This window comes from Hemiscyllium ocellatum, chromosome 4, assembly GCF_020745735.1.
Source record: "Hemiscyllium ocellatum isolate sHemOce1 chromosome 4, sHemOce1.pat.X.cur, whole genome shotgun sequence".
NCBI classification, from domain to species: Eukaryota; Metazoa; Chordata; class Chondrichthyes; order Orectolobiformes; family Hemiscylliidae; genus Hemiscyllium; species Hemiscyllium ocellatum.
Genome location: NC_083404.1, coordinates 106,435,429 through 106,462,704, shown reverse-complemented (window position 1 = coordinate 106,462,704; position 27,276 = coordinate 106,435,429). Strand labels below are relative to the sequence as shown.

Below are 27,276 nucleotides of genomic sequence, written 5' to 3'. Positions count from 1 at the left end.
AGGGAAAGTCCGAGTGCAATATAAAGTTGGCATAATCTTGTTTCCGTTGAATTCTGATACTACCATCAGATTCCCATTGGAGTTATGGCGTGAGACTGACAGGACTAAGGGGGACTCTTGAGGCTAATAAGGTGCATGGCTGCTGCAGATTAAATGGAAGCTAAAACCAAACTGAGCTCTCCCCCCATCTGACATCCTTTGTTAGAAACAGGCACCATGAATTACAGTTAATTCCATTGGGTCATTCCCAACATGCTCAGAAAGAAGACACCGTTATACTCACTCCATCATCCATGTATTCACAGTCTTGCATTGCATCCTCCATTCCCTTAGTGCACACTGTCTGTTTGAGGGCAAACCCAATCTCATATTCTTTACCTTGTGGGATTTGCTGTTTGAACAAGGAGTAATTAAGCATTTACATTCTTATAGCAGTGCATTTGAGAGCATCAAGTCTGTTGAGGCATTTGCTTCTTTTTTGTCTGCAAACTTATCTTCCTGCAAGCTGAGGATGTATGTTTCAAACATTTATATATCAATGTTACCAGTAAGGACTGACAGATCAGAGAGAGCACAAGATGGACAAAAGAAAGGCTGAATCTCCACTGTCCCATCAAACACACCCTTGGCATGCATAGTATACTTAGGGATTAAATAAATCTCCCCTGCACTGTCCCATCAAACAAACTCAGGGCATGTACAATAACACAGTAAATCTCGTTGTACGTTCCAATATTCCCAGATAATGTGCAGCATGGATTAGACACAGAAGAAAAATCGATGCAGTCCTATTGAGCACTTACTGAGTAGGCAGAACTGGTTAGACTTAGGGAAATAACCCCCACTACTGAGTCCCATTCCTTGTGCAGGTAGACACAGAATAAAATTCACATCACATTTATCCATCAAATAGTCAGGATAGGTGTAACATAGGTTAGATATAGAGTGAAAGTCACTTTACACAACCCACCCAGTACGGTTCACTGACAGCCTTTTTGGAAAGTTTCAGTCTCCAGATGCAAAGGTCTGGGTCTATTGAATTTGCTTCCTATTTTCTTCCAGTCTAATATACCTACTGTGATCCTCTTTTTCTGGGACCTGCAATTTAGAAGTAAAGAATATATTTACGTAGCATCATATAACACCCGGAAATGAATTATGTTTGAAGTGCAGTCACTGTTATGTAGTTAAGTGTGACATTCAATTTATGCACAACAAGTTCCCACAAACAGCAAAAGGAATGAAGGCCTAGTTAAACAGTCTTACAATAGTGCTGGCTGAAGACAGAATACTGATAAGGTCAACAAGGAAAGGCATCTGCACCTCTTCAAACACACAATAGAATCTTTTCTGTTCACCTTATGTTTAAAACTTGATATCAAGTAAACAAAAAAAATGATACATGTAAAGTCTAAATATCTGAGTATGTGTTGCATTCATAACAAACTAAATGAATTGATAATGCACATTATAGATATAAATAATACATGGTGGCCATTACGGAGTCATGTTTGCAGGATGTTGTGTCCTGACTATTGAAGGGAATGTAACATTAAAGAAGAATGGGAAGATGAGCAAAGATGGAGGGCTAGCACTCCTAATCAAAAATAACACTTGTACAATAGTTAAAGGTGACTTGGTTCAGGAAATCAAGGTGTAGAATTAGTTTGGATAGAGATGTAGAACAGTAGAAGGAAAGAAGTCACTGGTGAAAATGGTTCACAGACCCTTAGTGGTAACTAGAAATTAGGACAAAGATTACAAAAGAATATGGTCAATAGACAGCAATAATAATGGATAATTTTAATCTACATATAAATTGTAAGAATCAGACCGGCAGTTCGAGCCTTGATGCTTTTATCATCGTTCTTCGAGCAGCCTATCTGGTACCAAACAGAGATGATGATATATTAGACTTGCTATTGTGTAGTGTAACAAGATTATTTATTGACTGCAGAGTAATGGCACCTCTAGGTAACATGACCAGTGGTCAGATAGATGGCAGATGAAGTTCAATGTGAAAAGTGCAGTGACACATTTTGGTAGGAAGAACAAGACAGACACTATAAAATAAGAGGAACGATTCTAACGAGCGGTGCACAATTAGAAGCACCAATGTGCACAGGTATTTGAAGGTGGCAAGAGAGGTGGACAGAGCAGTAAAGAAATCATACATTTTGCTGGGCTTTATTAATAGAGATATGCAGTACAGGAGCAAGATGAAGCTTAACTTGTATAAGTTACTGAAAACCAAAAATGCTGAAAATCACAGCAGGTCATGCAGCATCCATGGAGGCAGAACAAGTTAATGTTTCGAGTCTAGATGACTCTTCATCAGAACTGACATGAAGTATGGAGGGGGGTTTGTGGAGTGCTGGGAGAGAAAAAATGTTGTTAGTGCATAATAAGCAATCAGAATGTGAGAATGGCAGAACAATTCTGGGTCGAACTGCCAGACTGGAAAAACAGATGGTCCCACTGAAGTGAGGGGAGGGGAGAGAGGACATGGTGACGGAGAATGTAACAACAGAAGCTAAAAGAAAGGGAAGGAATGGGAATGAATTCACAATCTGAAGGTGTTGAACTCAGAATTAAGTCCAGAAGGCTGTGAAATGCCAAATCTGAAGATGGGATGTTGTTCCTCCAGTTTGCGCTGTGATTCACTGGAACATTGCAGCATATCAAGGACAGACAGGTGGGCATGCGAGCAGGTTGCTGTGTTAAAATGACCAGCTACGGGAAAGTTGGGGTCATGCCTGTGCACGGACTAAAGGTGTTCTGCAAAATGGTCACCCCATCTGCATTTTGTTTTTCCAATGCAGAGTAGGCCACCCTGCGTGCAGCGAATACAATGCACAATTTGGAGGAGGTACAGATGAATGCTGTTTCACCTGGAAAGACTGTTTAGGCCCTTGATTAGTGAGCAAGGATAAGGTGAAGGGACAAGTTTGCACCCTCTGTGGTTACATGGGAAGTTGCCGTGGGGAGTGGTGTTGGTTGTCGAGGACTGGACTATGGTGTTCCAGAGGGAACAGTTCCTCAAAATGCAGAAAGGGGGAGTGAGGAGGAGATGTATTTGCTGGTGGCATTCTGCTGAAGTTGTCTGAAATGGAGGAGAACGATCCTTTGAATGTGGAGACTGGCAATATGAAAAGTGAGGACAAAGGAGACCCGATTATTCTGTCATGTGTGATGGGATGGGACAATGGCGAAAGCACAAATGATAGGTCTGATGCAGTTGAGGGTCCTGTTAACCACAGTTCACAGTTATGTGTAAGTTACCTGTTAAATTTCAGCTAGAATACTTAATACTAACTGGGTATACATTGTCTAAAAGCAGTATAATCCAAAAAGGACAGGAAAGGTCTCCCACCTGATCCAATAAATATTCAGCCTTCAGTTAACCTTAACAAAAACAGATTATCTGCTCATTATCAAAATTCTGTTTGTGGGACTTTACTGCTCACAAATTCACAGTTACATTTCCTATACCACAACAGTGACTAATTTTCAAAAGGCCTTCCTCAGTCAGAAAGTACTTTGAGATATCCAGTTATGAAAGTTGCAATACAAATACAAGTGTTTCTTTGTTCATCTCTTGCTGCCTCCAAAGACACCCAGTTATTTCATTACTGTAGGTACATCACCCTAACACAATGCATTGCTCCCCTTGCCTTTCAGAACAACGTTGGCCATAATAGAAGGTGCAGTTAATTGTCTAGCTGCTGGCTAGACACAGCGTTAACACCTAAGTCCAATGGAGGAGGGAGCCCTCCACATCATGGAATCAGCTACGACTGAGCCCACAACATTCGCCATCACGAAGACCACTTAGGATGCTCATACATGACTGCATTATGGTTCCACCTTAACCCAACCCCACTCTCATCCTGCCATTTGACATAATGTGAAAGTAGCTGATTAGGTAAGCATCAATCTCTCACTTTACCCCGCCCCTCGGTTCCCCCACCCCTTCAATCTGTCCTTTCTGATTCAAGCTTCCAGAGCCACCAGCATATCCAGCTACAGTGATGAGAAAGCACAGCTAGTTGATGTGACAATCACAGCCAGCAACTCAGATACTGATACTGCTCAAACCTTAAATGCCAGTATAAATCAGCATACAGTGAGACAATGGGTAAGAGATGGCAGCAGCCTGGTTGAGAATGACAGGGTAGCCTGTGTGCCAGACCACCAGAGGATAACAGCACAGATAAGCTTTGAAACACGGACTCAAATGACAATTTTGATAGGTTGGCCCACAGGAGAGATTGATGGTAATGAATGCCAGATTCACTTTTGCCACTGTCAAAGGCCCATGGAAGAATTCCAAATCAGTGTGAGGAGATCCCATAGAGCCTGAAGGCCAACTATTGCAACAAGGAATTGGTAACAGCAATCCATGACAGCACCAGCAAACCTAGCCATGCTACAGAGTCTGATGGGTGCAGTCTCTGTTTCATTGTAGCACAGACAGAAGCCTCCCAATGTCTCAGGGCTGCACAGAAGTGAAAGCACAGGCATAGATCCTGAGTTCCATGCTTGATGTGATTACAGACTCAAGTTCCTGCCATTATGGCCATGGGTTTCAATTCTCAAAAGACCATACAGGCTCTTGTGACAATCTGTGCTCTTAAAGGCTCTGGGCGGCACGGTGGCTCAGTGGTTAGCACTGCTGCCTCACAGCGCCTGAGACCCGGGTTCAATTCCCGACTCAGGCGACAAACTGTGTGGAGTTTGCACGTTCTCCTCGTGTCTGCGTGGGTTTCCTCCGGGTGCTCCGGTTTCCTCCCACAGTCCAAAGATGTGCGGGTCAGGTGAATTGGCCATGCTAAATTGACCGTAGTGTTAGGTAAGGGGTAAATGTAGGGGTATGGGTGGGTTGCGCTTCGGCGGGTCGGTGTGGACTTGTTGGGCCGAAGGGCCTGTTTCCACACTGTAAGTCTAATCTAATCTAATCTAAAGATATCCAAATTGCTGAGATGTCACCCAGAAACAAAGTAACATCATGGTGCACTATTAGTCTTTCTCAGGATGACAACCTTCATACTGCCACCACTGCATCCCCACCAGTGCCAACCTAGAGCTTCTCAAGGCCATCTGGAGTCTCCCTTAGTGCAAGTCACCCCTTCCTCCAGCCAGGCTGCAGCCAATGGGATAACACTGGGTCAGGCGAAGGTGCATGGAAGACTGATAGTAAGTGTGATTTTTTTATTAATTATGTTATTGCTTTGTATTATTGCTATTACTGGATAAGATTGTTGAGTCAAAGTGAAGGAGCTTCAAACTCATGAGCCACTACATACGTCATCTGCATCACCAAAAGATAAATCTCTAATTCTCCATGGAAGCCTTAGGAATGAGTAACTGTCTCAGAATAAGTGCATAATGGTTTCTACCAGGATGGAAAGCATTCTCTGGCATGGTGTATGTGCTTATTTAAATAATTGTCCTGGGCATTTCCAAAACCTATTGTTATTGACATCCATAATGTTGCTTCTGTCGACTGAGGAAGAAACCATGTGCTCAATGAGCATAACATAGACGGGATCAACGTTGGTGTATTCATTGATGTACAAGGATATATCGGAATGTTACCTGACCCCATGTGGAAACATCCAGACACATAAATTGTCTATCCCACTGTGACCTTTGTGGTCATTGAACATGTCACTCTGTTCCTACCATGAGATTTCAAATCAGGTTGAAGCAAGTGGCTCAACCCTTTGATCTCATCCTTGTTTAAACTGTGTCCTGATTCAAACAGACATGGAGATGCTCTGGAGAAACCTTTAAGTGGACAGCCTATCTCCTCTGCCCTCTCTGTAAAAGTTCATATTTCTGCAGCTTTTATTCCATTTGCTGGTTTTGTTGCAGAACAAGGAGACACAGTCACCATGGCCCCTAGATTTCATACAATGCTGAGCCACCAAATCCCGTTGCCTCTCTGAATGCATGCAGTAGCTCATCAAAACACAATTCACAGCTGGAACTGCTGTTTGACATCATGATGGAATCTCTTCTGACACTTCCAATGACAATATACCTCTAATCCCTTCTCACCACAATGAGACAATGCCAGGAATGCCCAAAAGCATGTACAGCACCATTTCAGATCTTCAGGGCTGCTGCGGCATTGGCATTAGCCATGATTTGGAGATAGTTTTACAAAGTACCTAGTTCAGTCCTACTCGTTTAAACCACAGTCATTTCCAATGTTATCGCCCTCTAATTATAAATTGGGCTTCATTACTTGTACAATGGTTAACAACAAAACTTACAAGCAATGTAGATCATTTAACTGAAAAATAGCACTTGGCTAAAACAAGATGTGGATACCTCAGTACAGATCTCCCCTATTGCCACAGTGGGCTGAAATTTATAGATCATTATCAGTGGATCTGAAGCTGGAGTGTTCACAGGATATAACACATGGCAACTCCACTGATTTCACATCCATCCCTACCTATATGCCACTTTATGATGGGTTTTATACAGCCCACCCATCGTCAGATCCAAGAAAGGACCTTAACCGGTCACCAGAGGCTCACACCAGCATATCCTACACAGGTTGGTTTGGGCTAAGTTGGGTGGGGAACAACATCCCATTGAAGGTGCTACACTTTCCTCAACCAAGGTCACAGACACCCCCTCCAACTCTTCCCTCTCCTATCAGCCTCTTAAGCCTTGCTACCACCATTGCATTCTGCCAGCCCTCCGTGCGTTCTCACTCCAAACTACCAGCCCTCCCCTCCCCCACCCACCACTCCAATCTGCCAGCCAGACTCCACCAATACCCCATATGTAGCTTAAATTCCTTTTCCATGTCTGTCCCTTATTTGGGGATGACTTACAGCTTCTGCAGTGGCCACTACTCAAACCTGGAACTGCTGGGACTGTAACATTGCCAAGCAACAAGCTAGTGACTTCTTTGTTTTATGGGGATGAGATCTTATCCTGAACCAATTAACACTGCTGCCAATGTAAAGTTGCCTCAGGCCAGCTAGTTTTAAATGTGTGGGCTCCCTAATGGTTTTGTAGTCAGGGTTTGGAGTAATGTTTTTGTACATACTAAATTGCCTGGCTTGCTCCAGCTATGTGACCTTTACCTCTGTATAACTTGTTCACACTTCAGTTTGTGGCAGCCATTGGTGGAACTAAGAAGCTGAAGTTGAGGGAATGTTCTGAGCCATGTGAGATCCAGCTACTGTAAAGAAAGTAACCCCAGCCTCGAACATTTGAATATTGGGTGAATTAGAATGGTTGGTAATTTTCCACATCTTGTTGCTGCGGAAATGAAAGAAGGTTTCCTCCCACAGCCCAAAAATGTGCAGGTTAGGTGATTTGGCCATGCTAAATTGGCGGTAGTGTTAGGTGAAGGGGTAAATGCAGGGGAATGGGTCTGGGTGGCCGGTGGGTGTGGACTTGTTGGGCCGAAGGGCCTGTTTCCACATTGTAAGTAATCTAAGTAATCTAAGATATGAGACAGATATGGAATGTGTTGATCCTTTCTCAGTGGCAAAAATATGAAGTAGTTACACAAATAAGTAAAAAGACTGAACAAACAAGCATAGTAACCCTGTTAACAGCCCTGGGTCAAGAGCAATAGAAGCTATATACATGCTAAACTTCACTGAGGAGCAGAGAACCAAAACAGGATAAATTTTGAAGACTTAAAGAGTTGAAACATCTAATACATTGAATGATAAATATTCAAATCAGAATTCAAGGAGAGAGGGAGATTACTAATTTGTATGTGATATCACTGATACAGCTAGCTGAACCCTGAGAGTTTGGCCAAAGTGAAAGGTCATCTCAGAGATAGAATTGTCTTTAGGTTTAAGATATCCCATTCTGAGAGCATGTTTGCTAAAAAAAAAGGAGGAATTAAATCTCAAGAAATCCATTAACATACAGAAGCTCTGAGGCTGTCACTCGTCATCTACAGCATATTAATGGGAGAACAGGTAAGACTTTGCATTATGCTGAGAAACGCTCCAGGCTAACAAGAACAATATATTCTAAACAATTAAAAAGTAATTGTAGAAGGACCAGAAGAGAGGTCACGGCCAGAGAACACAATATAAACATTGTGGAAGACATTAAACAGAAGAAAATAAAACATATCTAGTGTGGGGAAGCGATGTCTATCTGTAAGAAGATGAATCACTTTGCATGCAAATATCGAACAGGAAAGGAGCAAAGCAAGCCTTTAAAGATGGTTGCGAGAGAGATTTCAGATGATACTTCTGAATGAATTATTTTACACCATACAACAGGTTGGTATCATCGGGTCCAAAAACAATAACTAGTGATCATTAGATATGGTCTAATGATATTAGACCACTGCCTGCACAAGGAGAGCATCAAATGAATGTGGTGTCAGATAGGCATCATTCAGGTGCCTCAGTCATGTAAAGTTGTTCAAAATGGTGACTCAAAAATGAAGCCTTCATAGATTAAGTTGAGGTTATATGATGGAATGACACTCATTCCAATAGGAGAAATGAAGCTGAGAGTCTGATGCATTGGAAAAAATAAAGATCTGGAACAATAGATGTCAAGCAAAATCCACCCAACTCAATTGAACCAAGTCTAAAATTTGGACTAGTAAGTCTTCAGAGAAGCCTTCCAGAAGAGGCCTGCAGAGTTTCACAGGCTGCTAAGCCATTGACTGCTGAAAAGGTTATAAAGATCTTTTTACTTGTGTTAGATATCTTCATGGTATCATCTCAAAGTAGATTAAAGTGTGAGACTAACTCAGCATCTGCTGAGGTGGATTCCAGCTGCCTGACAGACAAGATAGGTGATATCACCGACTCAAGAGTTCCTAAACAATGAAAAGAAAGATAAGGTGAAGAACTTATTCTGTGAAGATACTGATAGTTGATAATAAGCAAATGTAAGCTAAGGAGATGGTCAGGACAGAACAGCAGAATGAACAATATGAGATGGAAATAAACAACATGAAGAAAAGGAATGCCTGACATCACATAGGAAGCTCATATACTGAAAGCAAAAAGCCTTAGCTCAGACCCTGATAAAGTGAGAGCTGGGGCAGAGATGTAGTGACCAATAGATGTGAAAGCTGCAAATATCTGTTGGACTTGTGAACAATCTAGTAAAGTTCTCCTCTAATTTGTCATCAGAGTGTGAACATATACACACGTTCACTACTAAGAATATTGATATTGATAGTATTGGGGCAAAGATCAAAAAACAAATTTCACTCAAAACCAACAATCAGCACCAGAAGTTTGACATGCTCCAGAAATTAGCAACATGGCAGATATTGGGCGGAATTTCCCAGCATCTGAATGACATGACTAATGGTAAGAAAGGATTAGTTAGTGTAGATTTGGTAAGCGAAGATCACATTTGACAAACTTGATTGACTTTTATTGAGATAAATGGGAGCGTTAAAGCTCTTGATGTGGTCCACATGCACTTCAGCAAGGTTTTTGATAAGATCCTTCATGGAAGACTGGTCAAGAAAGTAACAGCCTATGGGATACAAGGCAAGGGATACAAAGTAACACACTGGGTCCAAAATCAATTGACAGGCAAGAAGCAGAGGGTGAGATTAGAAGTATATTTATTTGACCGGAAGTCTTTCCAGTGGAGTGCCACAGGGCTCAGCGCTGTCTGTGGTGTAAATTAATGATTTGGACCTAGATTTAGGATGTATGTATCAAGAAGTTCATAGATCACATGAAAATTTGCAGAACAATACATAGTGAGGATAGCTGCAAACAGCAGGATATCAATGCATTGCTCAGCTGGGCACAGTAGTGCCAGTTGGAATTCAATCTGAAAAGTGTGAGGTTTGGAAAAGGATTGGGCCATGGTCTCTTCGGAAAACTAACAAGACAAAGAGTTACACAATGAATGGCAGGACCTGGAAAGTAGAGAAGATGGGAGAGTGGGTGCACATTCACAGATCCGTGAAAGTAGAAGGGCAGGTAGATTTTGTGATTAGGCCTTTTGTGATACTTGCTGAAAATGTGTTCCTGGTTAAAGCACAGCAGGTTAGGCAGCATCCAAGAAATAGGAAATTCGACGTTTCGGGCATAAGCCCTTCATCAGTTTCCTGATGAAGGGCTTATGCCCGAAACGTCAAATTTCCTATTTCTTGGATGCTGCCTAACCTGCTGTGCTTTAACCAGCAACATATTTTCAGCTGTGATCTCCAGCATCTGCAGACCTCATTTTTTACCTTTTGTGATACTTGGTTTTACAAGCCGAGATGTAAAATACAGAAGCAGAGGGGTTACGCTACAAATATAACTTACAGGGCATAGCTGGAGTACTGTGTGCCGTTCAGGTGACCACACAATAGGAAGATAATTATTACACTTGAAAGGGTGTGGAGAGGATTTCCTGGATTGCGACCTGGGCTGGTGGTCTGAGATATAAGGAAATATTGGTTAATTTTAGGTTGTTTTCCTTGGAGAAGTGATGGTTGAGAATGGCCCTGATGGAGGTGAATAAGATTATGAGGGGCTTAGATAGGATGTAAAGGAAGAGTCTTTTTCCATGAGCAGAGGGATTAATCTAGAGGCATAGATTAAAAGCTAAGAGCTAGAAGGCTAAGAAGAGTGTTGAGATTTTTTTTGTGGAGGGTGATGGGAGTCTGGAACGCCATGCCTGAAAGTGTGGTTGAGTCAGAAATTCTCATAACAATTAAGCAGTATAAGATATCCATTTTCATTGCTGTAGCCTCCTGGACCATGATATTCTCTTGCTCTGGGCTCCATCTCCAGCCATTGTTTACTCCTCCCACCACACTTTTAGCAATATATACCATCCCTTTCCTAGCTACAAAGGCAAACCTACAGTCAGTTCTGAACTAGCATCACTGGACCCAAAGTGTTAACTCTGCTTTCTCTCCACAGTTGCTGCCAGAGTTTCTCCAGATATTTCTGTTTCTGTTTCTGATTTCCGTCATCCACAGTATTTTTTAATTTTTTTTCACAGCAATTATGTCTTACTTTGTATTTGAGTGCAGGCATAAAACTAGGCAGCTATGCCTCAAAGTCTGCGAAGAGTAGTCCTTAGTCCAGTCAGGGAGGACTTTGGCCAGTCAGCAATTCAGTCACTGACTTTGTCTGACCTGAGTCCATGGAGTTGACTGTGATCAAGGTCCAGGGATCGTGTGCATACAGCCCAAAGATTGGGCCATGGTCAGTCTTGCAATTTGAGTCCAGGAATCACCAATAAATCAGTCAGGGAACTAACCAGGAAGCTGGTCCCTCCTCAGTCAGGGCAGATGATGGCAAACCACAACCAGTCCTGCAGTTCTGGGTCCTCTATGTCAAAGGGTGTTATTAGGGAGCAATGCTGTTCTAGGGAAATTGGGGAACTCAAATCATGAGACTGGTGCTACGATGCAGAGTGGACAATAACTGTGAATGGAGTTATTGTAGATACTGGTGTGGGAACTAACATAACATGGGAGGGCACGTGATACCACAGGAGGGAGAGTCATCAAGGCTCACCACCATGCTGGCTTTAGAGGGGGCAGTGGATCACTATGGTGGCCATTAATAATTGTTAGGCCTGCAGTTCAAGAGATAAAGTGCAGAGATGAATAGCTAAATAAACAAGTTGAGTGGGGAGAATCAAAGCTGGTAGAGTTGACAGGGATTTCAATTCAGAAAGGAACATGAAGGTACTGTGCACTGAGGCAGACTTGATAAGGAAGCTTAAGGTGAAGGAACCCTTAGGAGGCCGTGATCATAATTTGATTGAATTTACTCTGCAATTTGGGAGGGAGAAGATAGAATTAGAGGTAATGGTTTTACAGCTGAATAAAGGTAACTCTAGAGGCATAAGGGAGGAGCTGAAAATGTGTTGCTGGAAAAGCGCAGCAGTTCAGGCAGCATCGAAGGAGCAGGAGAGTCGACGTTTCGGGCATGAGCTCTGATCTCCAGCATCTGCAGTCCTCACTTCCTCCACATATGGGAGGAGCTGGGTAAAATTGACTAGGAGAGAGCCTGGCAGGAACGACAGTGGAACAGCAATGGTAGGAATTTCTGAGAGTAATTAAGGAGACACAGCAGAGATTCATCCCAAAGAAAAAGAAGCATGGTACAGGGAGGAGGAGGAGGCCACCATGGCTGGCGAGGGAAGTCAGGGATAGCATAAAAGCAAAAGAGAAAGCATGCTGAAGGGCAGTGGGAAATCAGTGGAAGTTTACAAACACCAACACCAAAATGACATGAGAGACTAAATATGGGGGTAAGCTAACCAGTAATATAAAGGAAGACTGTAAGAGTTTATTTAGATATATATATAGGGCAAAAGAGAGGCAAAAGTGGATATTGGGCCACTAGAAATGATGCTTGGGAGACAGTAGTAGGGAACAAGGAAATGGCTGAAGAACTGAATAAATTACTTCACGTCAGTCTTCACCGTGAAAGACATGAGTAATATCTCTAAAGTTCAAGAGAGTGAGAGGGCAGAGCTGAGCATGGTGGCCATTATCAAGGAGAAGTGTTAGAAAAACTGAATGGGTAAATCACCTGCACCAGATCGACTTCATCACAGAGCCTAAGGGATAGAAACTTCTAAGCTGAAAAGATAGTGGAGGCGTTAGCAGTGACCTTTCAGGAATTACTAGAATAAGGGAGGGTTCCTGAGAACTGGTAAGTCATTGACATGACACCCCTCTTTAAAAAGAGAGTGAGACAAAAGAGGGAAAATTACAGACCAATTAGCCCAACCTTGGTCATGGGTAAGATCCTAGAATCCGTTGTGAAGGATGAGATTTCTGAATACTGGGAAGTGTATGGTAAATTAGGGCAAAGTCAGCATGATTTCATCAAGGGGAAGTCATGCCTGACAAATCTTCTCGAATGTTTTTGAGCAAGTAATGAGCACGTTAGCCCAAGGAGAGTGAATGGATGATATCTATCTGGACTTCGAGAAGGTCTTTGACAAGGTGTCGTACTGAGTAAGATAAGGGCCCATGGCGTTCAAAGCAAGGTGCTTGCATGGATAGAAGCTTGGCTGTCTGGCAGTATGCAGAGAGTGGGGATTAAAGAGTCCTTCTCAGGATGGCAGCCAGTGGCAAGTGATGGTCTGCAAAGCTCAGTTTTGAGACCACAACTTTTCACTTTCCACATTTATGATCTAGATGACGGAACTGAGGGCATTCTGGTTAAGTTTGCAGATAATATAAAGATAGATAAAGGGACAGGTAGCATTGAGGAGGCAGACGGCTGCAGAAGGATTTGGAAAGATTAGGAGAGTGAGCAGAGCATTGGAGTACAGTGTGAGATCATGCACTTTGCTAGGAAGAATAGAGGCAAGGACTACTTTCTAAATGGAGACAAAATTGAGAAGTCTGAAGTGCAAAAAGACTGAGGAGTTCCAGTCCAGAACTCTCTCAAGATAAACTTGTAGGTTGAGTCAATAATTAGGAAAGCAAATGCCTTATTTTGAGAGGAGTTGAATATTAAAGCAGAGATGTACTTCTGAGACTCTTTAAGGCTCTGGTCAGACCACATTTGGAGTATTGTGCACAGTTTTGGACCCAATATCTCAGGAAGGATGAACTGGCCCTGGAGTGTGTTCAGAGGAGGTTCACAAGAATGGTCCCAGGAATGAAAAGATTAGCGTATGAGAAACGTTTGAGGATTCTGCGTCTATACTCGATGGAGTTTAGAAGGATGAGTAGGAACGTTATTGAAACTTTGAGAATACTGAATGGCCTGGTCAGAGTGGATGTTAAGAAGATATTTCCATTGATAGGAAAGACTAGGACAAAAGGGCGCAGCCTTGGAGTAAAGGGAAGACCTCTTAGATTGGAGATAAGGATAAACTTCTTCAGTCGGAGAGTGGTGAATCTATGGAATTAATTGCCACAGAGGGCTGTGAACCCAGGTCATTGAGTATATTTAAGGCTGAGATGGATAGGTCCTTGAGTATCAAGGGGATCAAGGGTTACAGGGAGAAAACAGCAGAATGGGGTTGAGAAACATATCAGACATGATTGAATGGCAGAGCAGACTCGATGGGCTGAATGGCCTAATTTCTGCTCCTACGTCTTATGGTTGGTGGGGCAAAGAGGCATCTGGAATAACAAGTGAAGTTGCAACTGCCCCTCTCGAGTGCAATCTGGAAAGTCTTCCAATCTTGCCCCCAGTTTCAACCACACAATGAACAAGTGCTGCCCCCACATGTGGGCAGAATAAGTTTGTTATATTTTGTCTGAGGGAACAGGCCACACTTGTGAGCAATATGCCCCTTCAAGGAGCAATTGCATTAATCATTCTTTCAGATTTGAGATTGAAGACATCTACCACCACAAACCTCTGCATGTGCACCTCACGCATTGGTCATCTTTACAGTTTAGAATCCTGGCCACAAGCAATCCTGACCGTGTCGTTAACTACTACAAATTAATCCTCATAATTTCTGGGAAGTAGAAAAGATCACATGTGACCTTTAAAGTTGCATCTGCAGTTCACAATTTTCGAACACATTCCACGGGTCTCAGACTGCACAGGAGTGCAGAGCTGCTGTATGTCAGAACTTGCTCTATTATGCAAGACTGCTTTTCTCGGGTGATGTGGGAAGTGGGGTTGAGGTGGGGAGGTGGAAGCAGTTACAAGGTTTCAGTAATCTCATCACATTCAAACTCTTACTGTATTTGTACAGCATGGTTTGTGCTATATACATCTGAATAAATTTTAATATGCTCGCAACCCATATAGAAGCATCCCATGGCCTTCCTTGACAGAGATCTCCACGTCCTACTATACTGTGACTCTGGTAAACTCCTGCGTGTGTCTGCTACAATGGCCCAAGAGTCACATTTTGCATCTATCTTCAGTCCATCAACTCTGCACCAGCATTCAATAAAATCCTGGCTGATCTGATAATCTTCAACTCTAGTTTCTTAATATTTTCCAACAACTCTTAATTCCTTTACAGACTTAACATCTCTCAATTCCTGCTTCGAATGGACTTAATGACCCAACCTCTACAGCCCTTTGCAATAAAGAATTCCACAGATTCATTACCTTCAGAATAGAAATTCCTCATCTGTTGGAATAATTTTTGAAAAGATTCACCCACATAAAAATTATAGATAGGCATGCATTTTCGGGCTTTTTTTTATTCCTCTCTCCTTTGTTTGAATGGGTGTAATAGTTGTAATCCTTTAGTCTTCGGATACTGACCGATATATAACAAAGATTGACAAATTTTAAGCAGACCCTCTATGATTTCTGTCTTGCAAAGTCTTTAGGATTCTGAAGCAAGCTTAGAATTATGTCAGGAGAAAGTGAGGACTGCAGATGCTGGAGATCAGAGCTGAAAATGTGTTGCTGGGAAAGCGCAGCAGGTCAGGCAGCATCCAAAGAGCAGGAGAATCGACGTTTTGGGCATGAGCCAGAAGAAGGGCTCATGCCTGAAACGTCGATTCTCCTGCTCTTTGGATGTTGTCTGATCTGCTGCGGTTTTCCAGCAACACATTTTCAGCTTAGAATTATGTCACATTAGCCTCTTCCTGCAGGGTATGAATTAGACGGGTAGAAAGTACACAAATCAAAAGTGGAAGATTGTTCAGTTGTGGATAACAATCTCTTAACAACTCTTAGCTCTCTGTCTCTCTGGGTAAATGCTCTGTATCTCTGGGTAATCCAAGATGGAGGATGGGAAAAATTTCTGGCTATAACAGGTGCTCCTTTTTTGAGGTTTTTTAGGTGTTGGAGATGATTTCCTCAAATTCTAGGAGCAGCAATTACTGTTTCTTATACTGTTGCATTGTTTTGGAACTTTGGGGAAAGAGGTCCAAAACAACAGCAATTTTAAAAGGGAGAAGAGCAGACAAAGGAAGCACATGGTGAGGTCATTGCAGGAGACAGAGTGAGAGAGAGAGAAAGAAAACCTGCGCAGTTACTGCCTTTGCTGTTTGAATTCATGTATCGTTGGACATCAGAGTGCATCTGGGAAAATTAACAAACAGTGAAATTTACAACTGATCTTGGAGGAACTGTTGAGCGAAGTTCACAGCACAGAATCAGATAAATTAATCGTTTTTTTAAGTGTGGTCTACAGAGAATTGGCAGTAGTGAGTAGAGTGGGTTCTTTTTTGAATATATGTTTTTGGAGATATGTCTCTTGATTAAACTTAAAATATAAGCCATAACTATTAATTTAACCTGGGGCTGTGTTTGTAGAGAAATAAGATGGTGTTATTTTCTGGGTTTGTAGATTGTGAAGGAGCAAACATGGCTTTTAATGGAGTGATATGTACTTCTTGTCAGATGTGGGAGTTTAAAGAGAGCTTAAGGGTTACTGTGGATTATATCTGTCATAAATGCTGTTGGCTGCGAATCTTATCAGATTGAATGGATCGGTTGGAGAGGCTGTTAGGAGCAATGAGGAATTTGCAACAGTAACACTATGTGATGGATAGCAGTTATAGGAAGGGGGGAAAGTCTCAGATATAGGTACATAGATGGGTTAACTCCAGGAAAGGTAAGAGAGGTAGGCAACTAGTGCAGGAGTCTTTTGTGAAAATACCCATTTCAAACATGTATGCTGTTTTGGAAAATGTAGGGGGTGATGGATTCTCAGGAGAACATAGCACAAACAGCCAAGTTTCTGGTATTGAGACTGGCTCAAATGCAACGAGGGTTGCGTCGGGTTCCAAGAGATCAATTGTGTTAGGGAATTCCCTAGTCCGAGGTACAGACAGACATTTCTGTGGCCAGTAGCGAAAGGCAGAATGGTGTGTTGCTTCCCTGGTGCCAGGATCAAGGATGTCTCAGAGAAGGTGCAGAGGGGCCAGCAAGAGGTCATTATCCACATTGGAACCAACATCATAGGAAGGGAAAAAGGTTGAGATTCTGAAGGGAGATTACAGAGAGTTAGGCAGAAATTTAAAAAGGAGGTCCTCAAGGATAGTAATATCTGGATTACTCCCAGTGCTATGAGCTAGTGAGGGCAGGAATAAGAGGAGAGAGCAGATGAATGCAGGAGTTAGTATATGGGAGAAGGATTCACAATTTTGGATCATTGGGATCTCTTTTGGGGTAGAATTGAGCTGTACATGAAGGACGGATTGCACCTAAATTGGAAGGGGACTAATATACTGGCAGGGAAATTTGCTACAGGTGCTCAGGAGGATTTAAACTAGTAAGGTAGGGAGGGTGGGACCCATGGAGATAGTGAGGAAAGAGATCAATCTGAGACTGGTACAGTTAAGTAAAGATGCAAGTCGAACAGCCAGGGCAAGCAGGGACAAGGTAGGAGTAATAAATTAAACTGCATTTATTTCAATGCAAGGGAAGACAGATGAACTCAGGGCATGGTTAGGAACATGGGACTGGGATATCATAGCAATTACAGAAACATGGCTCAGTGATGGGCAGGACTGGCAGCTTAATGTTCCAGGATACAAATGCTACAGGAAGGATAGAAAGGGAGGCAAGAGAGGAGGGGGAGTGGTGTTTTTGATAAGGGATAGCATTATAGCTGTGTTGAGGGAGGATATTCCTGGAAGTACATCCAGGGAAGTTATTTGGGTGGAACTGAGAAATGAAAAAGGGATGATAACCTCATTGAGGTTGTACTGTAGACCCCCTAATAGTCAGAGGGAAATTGAAACAAACTTGTAAGGAGATCTCAGCTATCTGTAAGAATAATAGGGTTGTTATGGTAGGGGATTTTAACTTTCCAAATATAGGCTGGGACTGCCATAGTGTTAAGGGTTTAGATGGAGAGGAATTTGTTAAGTTTGTACAAGACAATTTTTTGATTCAGTATGTGGTTGTACCTACTAGAGAAGGTGCAAAACGTGACCTACTTTTGGGAAATAAGGCAGGGTAGGTGACTGAGGTTTCTGTGGGGGAAGCACTTTGGGGCCAGCGACCATAATTCTATTAGATTTAAAATAATGATGGAAAAAGATAGACCAGATCTAAATGTTGAAGTTCTAAATTGGAAAAGGCCAACTTTGACGGTATTAGGGAAGAACTTTCGAAAGCTGATTGGGGGCAGATGTTCGCAGGTAAGGAGACGGCTGGAAACTGGGAGATAAAGAGAATCCAGAAAATGTATATTCCTGTTCGGGTGAAAGGAAAGGCTGGTAGGTATAGGGAATGCTGGATGATTAAGAAATTGAGGGTTTGGTTAAGAAAAAGAAGGAAGCATATGTAAGGTATAGACAGGATAGATCGAACGAATCCTTAGAAGAGTATATACGAATTAGGAGTATACTTAAGAGGGAAATCAAGATGGCAAAAAGGGGACATGAGATAGCTTTGGCAAATAGAATTAAGGAGAATGCAAAGGGTTTTTACAAATACATTAAGGACAAAAGGGTAACTAGGGAGAGAATAGGGCCCCTCAAAGATCAGAAAGGCGGCGTTTGTGTGGAGCCACAAAAAATGGGGGAGATACTAAATGAGTATTTTGCATCAGTATTTACTGTGGAAAAGGATATGGAAGATATAGACTGTAGGGAAATAAATGGTGACATCTTGAAAAATGTCCAGATTACAGAGGAGGAAGTGCTGGATGTCTTGAAACACATAAAAGTGGATAAGTCCCCAGGACCTGATCAGGTGTACCACAGAACTCTGTGGGAAGCCAAAGAAGTGATTGCTGGGCCACTTGCTGAGATATTTATATCATGGATAGTCATAGGTGAGGTGTCGGAAGTCTGGAGGTTGGCTAACGTGGTGTCACAGTTTAAGAAGGGTGGTAAGGTCAAGCCAGGGAACTATAGACCGGTGAGCCTGACATTGGTGGTGGGCAAGTTGTTAGAGGGAATCCTGAGGTACAGGATGTACACGCATTTGGAAAGGCAAAGACTGATTAGGGATAGTCAACATGGCTTTGTGCGTGGGAAATCATGTCTCACAAACTTGATTGAGCTTTTAAAAGAAGTAACAAAGAGGATTGATGAGGTTAGAGCAGTAGATGTGATCTATATAGACTTCAGTAAGGCGTTCGACAAGGTTCCCCATGGGAGACTGATTAGCAAGGTTAGATCTCATGGAATACAGGGAGAATTAGCCAATTGAATACAGAACTGGCTCAAAGGTAGAAGACAGAGGGTGGTGGTGGAGGGTTGTTTTTCAGACTGGAGGCCTGTGACCAGTGGAGTGCCACAAGGGTCAGTGCTGGGTCCTCTACTTTTTGTCATTTACATAAATGATTTGGATGCGAGCATAAGAGGCACATTTAGTGAGTTTGCAGATGACACCAAAATTGGAGGTATAGTGGACAACGAAGAGGGTGACCTCAGATTACAACAGGATCTTGATCAGATGGGCCAATGGGCTGAGAAGTGGCAGATGCAGTTTAATTCGGATAAATGTGAGGTGCTGCATTTTGGAAGAGCAAATCTTAGCAGGACTTATACACTTAATGGTAAGATCCTAGGGAGTGCTGCTGAACAAAAAGACCTTGGAGTGCAGGTTCATAGCTCCTTGAAAGTGGAGTCACAGGTAGATATGATAGTGAAGAAGGCATTTGGTACGCTTTCCTTTATTGGTCAGAGAATTGAGTACAGGAGTTAGGAGGTCATGTTGCAGCTGTACAGGACATTGGTTAGGCCACTGTTGGAATATCGCATGCAATTCTTGTCTCCTTCCTATTGGAAAGATGTTGTGAAACTTCAAAGGGTTCAGAAAAGATTTTCAAGGATGTTGTCAGGGTTGGAGGATTTGAGCTATAGGGAGAGGCTGAACAGGTTGGGGCTGTTTTCCTGGAGCGTCGGAGGTTGAGGGGTGACCTTATAGAGGTTTACAAAATTATGAGGGGCATGGATAGAGTAAATGGGCAAAGTCTTTTCCCTGGGGTCGAGGAATCCAAAACTAGAGGGCATAGGTTTAGGGTGAGAGGGGAAAGAAATAAAAGAGAGCTACGGGATAACGTCTTCACACAGAGAGTGGTGCATGTATGGAATGAGCTGCCAGAGGAAGCAGTGGAGGCTGGTACAATTGCAACATTTAAGAGGCATTTGGATGGGTATATGAATAGGAAGGGTTTGGGGTGATATGGGCCGAGTGCTGGCAGGTGAGACTAGATTGGTTTGGGATATCTGGTCAGCAGTTAGACTGAAGGGTCTGTTTCCATGCTGTGCGTCTCTATGACTCTATGACTCTGAACCAGGTAACGTATAAATTACTGCATGTAGAAGGAAGGGTATTAATGGATGTGTAAGTGGATATGTGGAGTTTAGGTACATGTTCTGTTTCCCTGTTGCTATTTTGATACAAAAAAGTAGAACGATGACTTCTCTCTTCAGATCACACCAGTTTTCTTTCTTACAGAATCACAGAATCATTATGGCATAGAAGGTGCCACTCAGCCCCATCATGCCTGCAACTGTTATACTCCCAAGTGCCAATTTCCCTCTATCCTTGTACATAATCTCTGTTCAATTAATCATCAAATGTACTCTTGAAAACCTCAATTGAAACTGTCTCCACCACATTTCCAGGTTATGCATTCCACACCCTAACCACTCACTGATGAAAAGTTCTTTTCTTGCATAACCGATGCTTTTTTGTACATCATTAAGTGTATGCCCTCGTGTATTTTTATGAGCAGGAACAGTTTCTCCCTATCCAGTTCAATCACGATTTTGAAAACCTCTATCAAATCTCCTCTTAGCCTCCTTCTCTCCAAGGAGAACACTTAAAGCTGCGTCATTAAAGAACTGAGTCCAGTTTAGGTAAGGCTATAAAAATGTGCTCAACATGAGCAATGAGATCACATCACCTAGTGCAGAGCTTGTAATGAAAATGAAAGCAAGCAAGACACATTACATCCCAGACAGATCATGAATGAAACTTGGATTAGGTCTTTTGGAGGAAGTGATTATCTTGTCAAGGTCTATTCTGAGAGTAAGACCATCAAATCTCATCGACTGCTGGTGAAATTGTGCAATGTTTGAAAAAAACACTAAAATGTAGTTTCCAATGGTAAAAAAACTACTGAAGGCAGCAGTCGGAATTGGAGTAATGGACAAAATCAAGGTGAAACAACAGGGCTAAATGCCACTTGGATGAAACTGCTGAATCTTTGCCAGAGTTGAGCACCGGATAGCCAGAGTGCAAAAGGTCAATGCCCTCAACAAGAGTCAGCCCCCATTTGGCAACTTGTGTCCTGAGCAAAATGGTTCTGACCTTGGCCACAGTGAACAGGAATGATCATTATTGCAAATACTGACATTAACCTACAACTAGAGAAACTGATCCTCCTTTTCAGGCAGCTGCTTAGGAAGATATGATCCAACCACCTGCATAAAGTACAGAACAACACACCGTCCCAAAGATCCATCACTGTCCAACACAGAAATAGACAAGCAATAGTCTACCATGGTAACAGCACTCACTACAAACACCTGTAGTTAGAGGAGAAACAAACCCTTGGGAACAAACAGATACCAATGAATAGCCAACAACACGTAAGTACTATTGGAAGTGTTGCATAATTTACAGCTTATGTATCCAATGCATGTAAAGAGACTGATGAATGTGGAATACATGAGAGCTAGTACTGTTTTTTTTCCGCAAGAATGATCATTTTGTTTTTATCTGTATTTTTGGATTTATAATTTGAAACTGCAAATATTAATACATGCAATCTCTTTTTGTTTTCTTTATTAAGAAAAAGGGCCATGTTTGGAGAAATGCATTTGTACATTGAGTACAGACTGACTTGCTGTGGTCATGTGACCTCATAGCACAGCTGCAACTAGTTTTCACTTTCATTTAAACACATTATTAGAAACAAAGGGAATATAGCACCCTATTAAATCCAGCCAATAACTCACACAGAGAGGATTCAGGTCCAATAAACAGCCAGCGCTGACTGAGCCACATTTATCCTTTTAGGGGAAGAGGGTGGAGTGTATGAGAAAAGATTTTAAAAATACTGCCATTGGGAGGATGGAATTAAAATCAGCTGATCACTAACCAGCAGCAAAGAATGTTGGGTGACAATACTACTATGTGCATGATTTGTCTCGGCTAGGATGCTTTCAAGATAAAATAACCTGCACAAGGAATATGTGGATGCAGCACACAGTTTAGAACTGGGCTTCTGCCAGCAAAGAAACATTTTGTGAAGTGCCGTCCAGGGGCTACAGAAACAATTCAAAACAAAATCTTTGGAGGGCAGGAACATGTTAAACTGTGCTTGACACTGTCTCTTACCAAGCTCCAATTTAAAATGGTGATTAAAGGGTCTATTTACACCACAGGACTCTGACATGAAATAAATCCAGTCGCTTAACAGATGTTGGTTGTGAACACCTACCAATCACTTGTCACTGATGATAATGGATCCATAATGCTGCTGACCCCATTTTGTAAACATTGCAGTTCTGTTAATGACAGGTGAATTGAGCCCATTATAATTTTTTTCTTGCTTGCCTCACCTTTGGTTAGATTCCCTCTGATGTGCTGGCTCACCCTGCTCCTACTCCCAGTTCTGCAGCAATAAAAGCAAGCTGCACGCAGGCTCACTGGGAAACCTCTTTCCTAATTCCATCACTTCAGCTCCATTTTTATTACCTTGATTGCAATGCAGGAGGCTCCCAAGAGCTTAAATAGGTTCATCTCGCTGGAACCTGCATTGTATTTGTAGATAGCAGCATACAATGCATCCTTGGATGTTGGCGTCCGTAGAACTGGGGCTCCGTTCCCCATGGCAACTGCCCCAACACACACAAGCATAATCAACCAGAATCTCATCCCGTAAGACGTTTCCTGTGCAAGATTCCAGTCAAAACTGCTGCGACACTCCAGCAGAAACCTGTCTGTCCATAAGTTAGCTATTGGTTACAATGGTTAATTATTATCACAGGCCTTGAATATGTCTTTGATGATCAGGATGAGCTGGCTTTTTTTTTATGTGTAGATAGTGCTTCAGTTGTGTGCGGCTGTAGACCAAAACAAACACTAATGAAGCAGTCCGAACAAACATTCAGCTTTAGGTTTTTGTGAGCTTAGTGTTTAAAAACGGTTTCTCAAAAAGAGCAGAGAGAACCTAGCCACCAATATTAGTTAGTCATGCAATGACGGGCAGTGCCATGGGTGAGAACATTGCCCTCCACTTGGCTACACTAAGATTTTAACCCACTCGAGACCAATGTGTCACAAAGCTAGTCCCTTTTTTTCTAAAAGCCGTTCCATGGCTTAAGGAGATCTGTCCTTGATTTTTTTCAGAGGGACAATAAACCGGGCCAGGCTCCGATCAGTCTGGTTTGGTACAGAGATGAAATGGGTTTCGAGAGGCCTTTTGTTTATATGTAAACAGATGAGATTTCAGGCTAAAGTTGGTCATGCTTTAGAAGTGCCCTGTATAAAGAGAGTGAAGTGGTCAACTCTTTAGCTGAGCTGAACTGAGCAATTTTAGTTGAGTCTTGAATCTGGGAGGTTCAACAGGGAGCCGTGTGGAAATGCTCTCTCCCTCTTTTCTGCCCTTCAATTTCAACCTGTAAGCATGTGTTCCATTTATACTGGGTTTTTTTTAAGGGAGTTTGCTCATTGGGACTGTTGTGTATATTCAGAACAGCATAATCAAGTCTAGATGGATAGGTTGAGTTCTGTAGGAGTTCTTTATTTTGTTCTTTGTGTTTCATTGTGTATCAGTTTTGTGAATACATTTTTGTCTGTTTTAAAATCTCTTAGTCAACATAGCTACCTCACTCCGGGTAATTTTCACTGTACACTTACTGAAACAAATTGCAAAGTTTTGGTCTGGGCTGCCTGCGTAAGAATGTTTTGAGTGGTCCGGCCTAGTCCATAACAGATTGGGGGCTCTTTGCGGGATTTTAAACAGCGAGTGGTAGATGCTAGTGTCTTTATTTCGGGTGTTGGTTTGTTTGGGTAGACAAAGTTTGGGATAGGAGTGGCTGTTTCAGTTGCCAGAGGTTTTCTGGATGCGGATGAGGTGACTTTTGAAGTTCTGCAAAAGGGGAATAAGACCAAGTTGGAAGAATTAGCAGAGAAGCTGGAAGTGGAACTGCCTGCTTCAGTGAGGAAAGGAGAGATAATTACAACAGTAGCTCACCATTTAAACTTGCTGGAGAAACCATCAGAATCTATAGAGATGACAAGAATTCAGTTGCAAATGAAGCAGCTTGAGTTACAGGCAGGACATAAGGAAAGAGCAGCAGAAGTGAAATAGTTTTAGTTACGACTAAAAGCAGAAGAGAGGGAAAGAGAGAGAGAGCAGCAGAACAGAGAGAAAAAGAGAGAGCAGCAGAAGAGAGGATAAAGAGTGAACTTTTGAACTTCAAAAACTGCCACTTAAAGAAGAAGTTCAACTTAAAAGTCTGGAGATAAAGGCTGAGTGAGGAAGTAGTGCAAACTCATGTGGAAGAGCAGAGTTAAAACAGCAAGGGTAGCAGCTGAAGTGGCTGATGATTATGAGCTGGTCCATAAAACCCGGTTTGGCTTCCAGAATGAATTTCAGTCCATGAAGGATAGAAATTGGGGCAAAGAGAAATCCTCATGCGCAAAGGGAAAAGTAGATCTCAGTGAAGATCATAATGATAATTTACCACAGGGTAAAAAACAATTCCTTATGGGGGACAAAAAAAGTTAAAAAGCTCCGCTGTTTTCATTGTAATAAAGTGGGCCACACAAAATCACAGTGTTAGTGGGCTGGGAGAAAGCAGATACAGGAAATCCAGACAAGTCTGGAAGTTTTGTTGGGGACTAATAACAAAAAGCACAAGGGAAGTTAGACAACTGCCTCAGAGTGTACAAGATGATCAGAGCTTGATTAAGGAGAAGATCTGCTTAAAAATATATACATGTAAAGGTAAAGTTTATTCACATAAGCCAGGAGTAATAGGTTAGGATGTTACAGTGTTAAGGAACACAGGATCCTCTCAGTCTGTATGCTGAAGGATAAGGAGATATACACTCCTGGGAGACTATTGCCAGAAAAAGTACTGGTAATAGGAATTCATGGTGAAACAAAAAGTGCTCAATTATGTAAAGTGAGCTAGAGAGTCCAGAGAAGAGTGGAGAATTTGAGGTAGGTGTACTAGTCAAACTCTCTGTTCCAGGAATATAATTTGTTCTTGCAAATGATAGGTGTGCTGCCTACTTTAGTTGAAAAGCCAGTGGAGACATAGGCAAGTGAAGAAATGAAGGACCGTTATCCAGGAATTTTCCTTGATTGTGTGATCACAAGATGACAGAGGCACAAGCTGAAGCAGGAGAGCTCAAAAGGCACAGGTAAGGAAGCTGATATAGATTTATCCAAAACTTTCTTTGATCAGGTAATAGGTAAACATGCCAGTATCTTCAGTTCTACTAAGCTGATTGAATTACAGCAGAAAGATGAGAAGTTAAAACAATTATAAGGCATTTACTGAGAAAGAAAGTGAATTCATCCCTGTGTGTTATTACTTAACAAATGATGTCTTAATGAGAAAAAGGAGGCCATCACTCATTCAAGCAGATGAGAAATGGGCAGAGATTCATCAAATTGTTTTGCCAGTAGGATATAGAAAGGAGGTGCTGCGAGTGGCACATGAGCTATCACTTGAAGGTCATTTAGGGGTGAAGAAAACACAAAGACATTTTTTCTGGCCTGGACTACATAAGGATATAGTTGAATTCTGCCAGATATGTGAGCTAATCGGAAAACCATAGGCAGTTATAAAACCTGCATCTTTAATAACTATTCCAGCATTTGAGGAATCTTTCACAAGAGTCTTGATTGATTTCATGGTCCCCTACCTCAAACAAAAAGTGGGAATAAGTATTTATTAACAATAATGGACATGTCGACTAGATTTCCAGAGGCCATTCCATTATGCAACATCACAGCTAAAAGGTTTTTATAACAATTACTAAAATGTTTTACTAGATATGGACTGCCAATAGAGATCCAGTTAAATCAAGAATCAAACTTCACATACAAACTATTCAAGGAGGTTATGGATAATGTGGGAATAAAGCATTCAAATCTACTGCGTGTCATCCGGAATCGCAGGGAGTGCTAGAGAGTTGGCATCAAACATTAAAGACCAGGTTGAGGGCTTATGGTCAGGATTATCCAGATGATTGGGATAAGGGAATTCCGTTTGTACCTTTTGCAATCAGAGATGCACCAAATGAATCGACCAAATTCAGTCCATTTGAATTAATCTTTGGGCATGAAGTAAGACGACTGTTAAAACTTATTAAGGAGAAATTAATAAGTCAGAATTCAGACACCACATAATTTGGATCATGTGTCAAGTTTTAGAGAATTAAATAGAGCTGGAGAGTTGGCTAGATGTCATATAAAAGTATCACAGCATATAATGAAATAAGCAGTGGATAAAAAAAATCACAAATTCGCAATTTTGCAATTGGGGATAATGTATTGATATTGCTTCGAGTTACAGGTGAGCCTTTAAAAACCTTATCAAATTGAGAGGAAATTGAATGAGGTGAACTACCTGATAAGGACTCCAGACAAGAAGAAATCTCACAGAGTGTGTCTTGTGAATTGGGTCAAAAGCTATTTTGACAGGGAAGGAAAGCAAGAGGAGAAGGTGTTAAGATTACAGCACAGAAGGAAGAACCAAGTTCAAAGGATTCGGAATTGGACATTCCTCAAATCAAATTGGACAATGAGGAAGTTGTCAAAGTATTGAGTTACTTTCCACAAGAAAATCAAAATGAGCTGAAAGTGTTATTACTATCACATGAGGAGATATGTGGGAATAAACTAGGAAGTACTAACCTAATTGTGCATGATGCGGGTATAAGAAATGCTGTTCCCTTGAAGCAAAATCCTTATAGGCATAGCCTCTAAAGTTGGCAAAGGTTCTGAAGGAGATAGAGCACATGCTCCAAAATGGAATAATTGAAGTGAGTTACAGTGACTGGAGCTCATTCATACTCATGATGCCAAACCTAGATGGTTCCCAACGGTTATGTATGGATTATCGCAAAAGTCAATGCCGTTACAAAAACTGATGCATATCCAATTCCAGGATTGGAGGACTGCTTTGAAAAAGTGGGACAAACAACTTACATTTCAAAGTTGGACTTGCTCAGAGGCTATTGGCAAGTACCTCTGTCAAAGACAGCAATGTCAATTTTGGCTTTCGTAATGCCAAATGGACTATATCAGTTCAAAGTCATGCCATTTGGTATGAAAAAAACTCCAGCCATATTTCAGAGACTGACTACTAAGGTCATTGCTGCCCCTTGCCCAAATGTGTGTTATATCATGATGACCTGGTGATTTTTAGTCACTCACAGAAGGAACATTTACAGCATTTATCAG

At 41.8% G+C, this 27,276-nt stretch overlaps 1 protein-coding gene across 1 annotated transcript in view; it reads right to left on the bottom strand.

The window, feature by feature from the left end:
- pth1r (parathyroid hormone 1 receptor) overlaps window positions 1–22,682 on the bottom strand; it is a 170,441-nt gene extending 147,759 nt beyond the window's left edge. The window contains exon 1 of the mRNA XM_060824047.1: window positions 22,548–22,682. Within this exon, the coding sequence (XP_060680030.1) occupies window positions 22,548–22,682 (135 nt within the window). The remainder of the gene's footprint in view (window positions 1–22,547) is intronic.
- Between the last annotated feature and the right edge of the window lie 4,594 nt (window positions 22,683–27,276).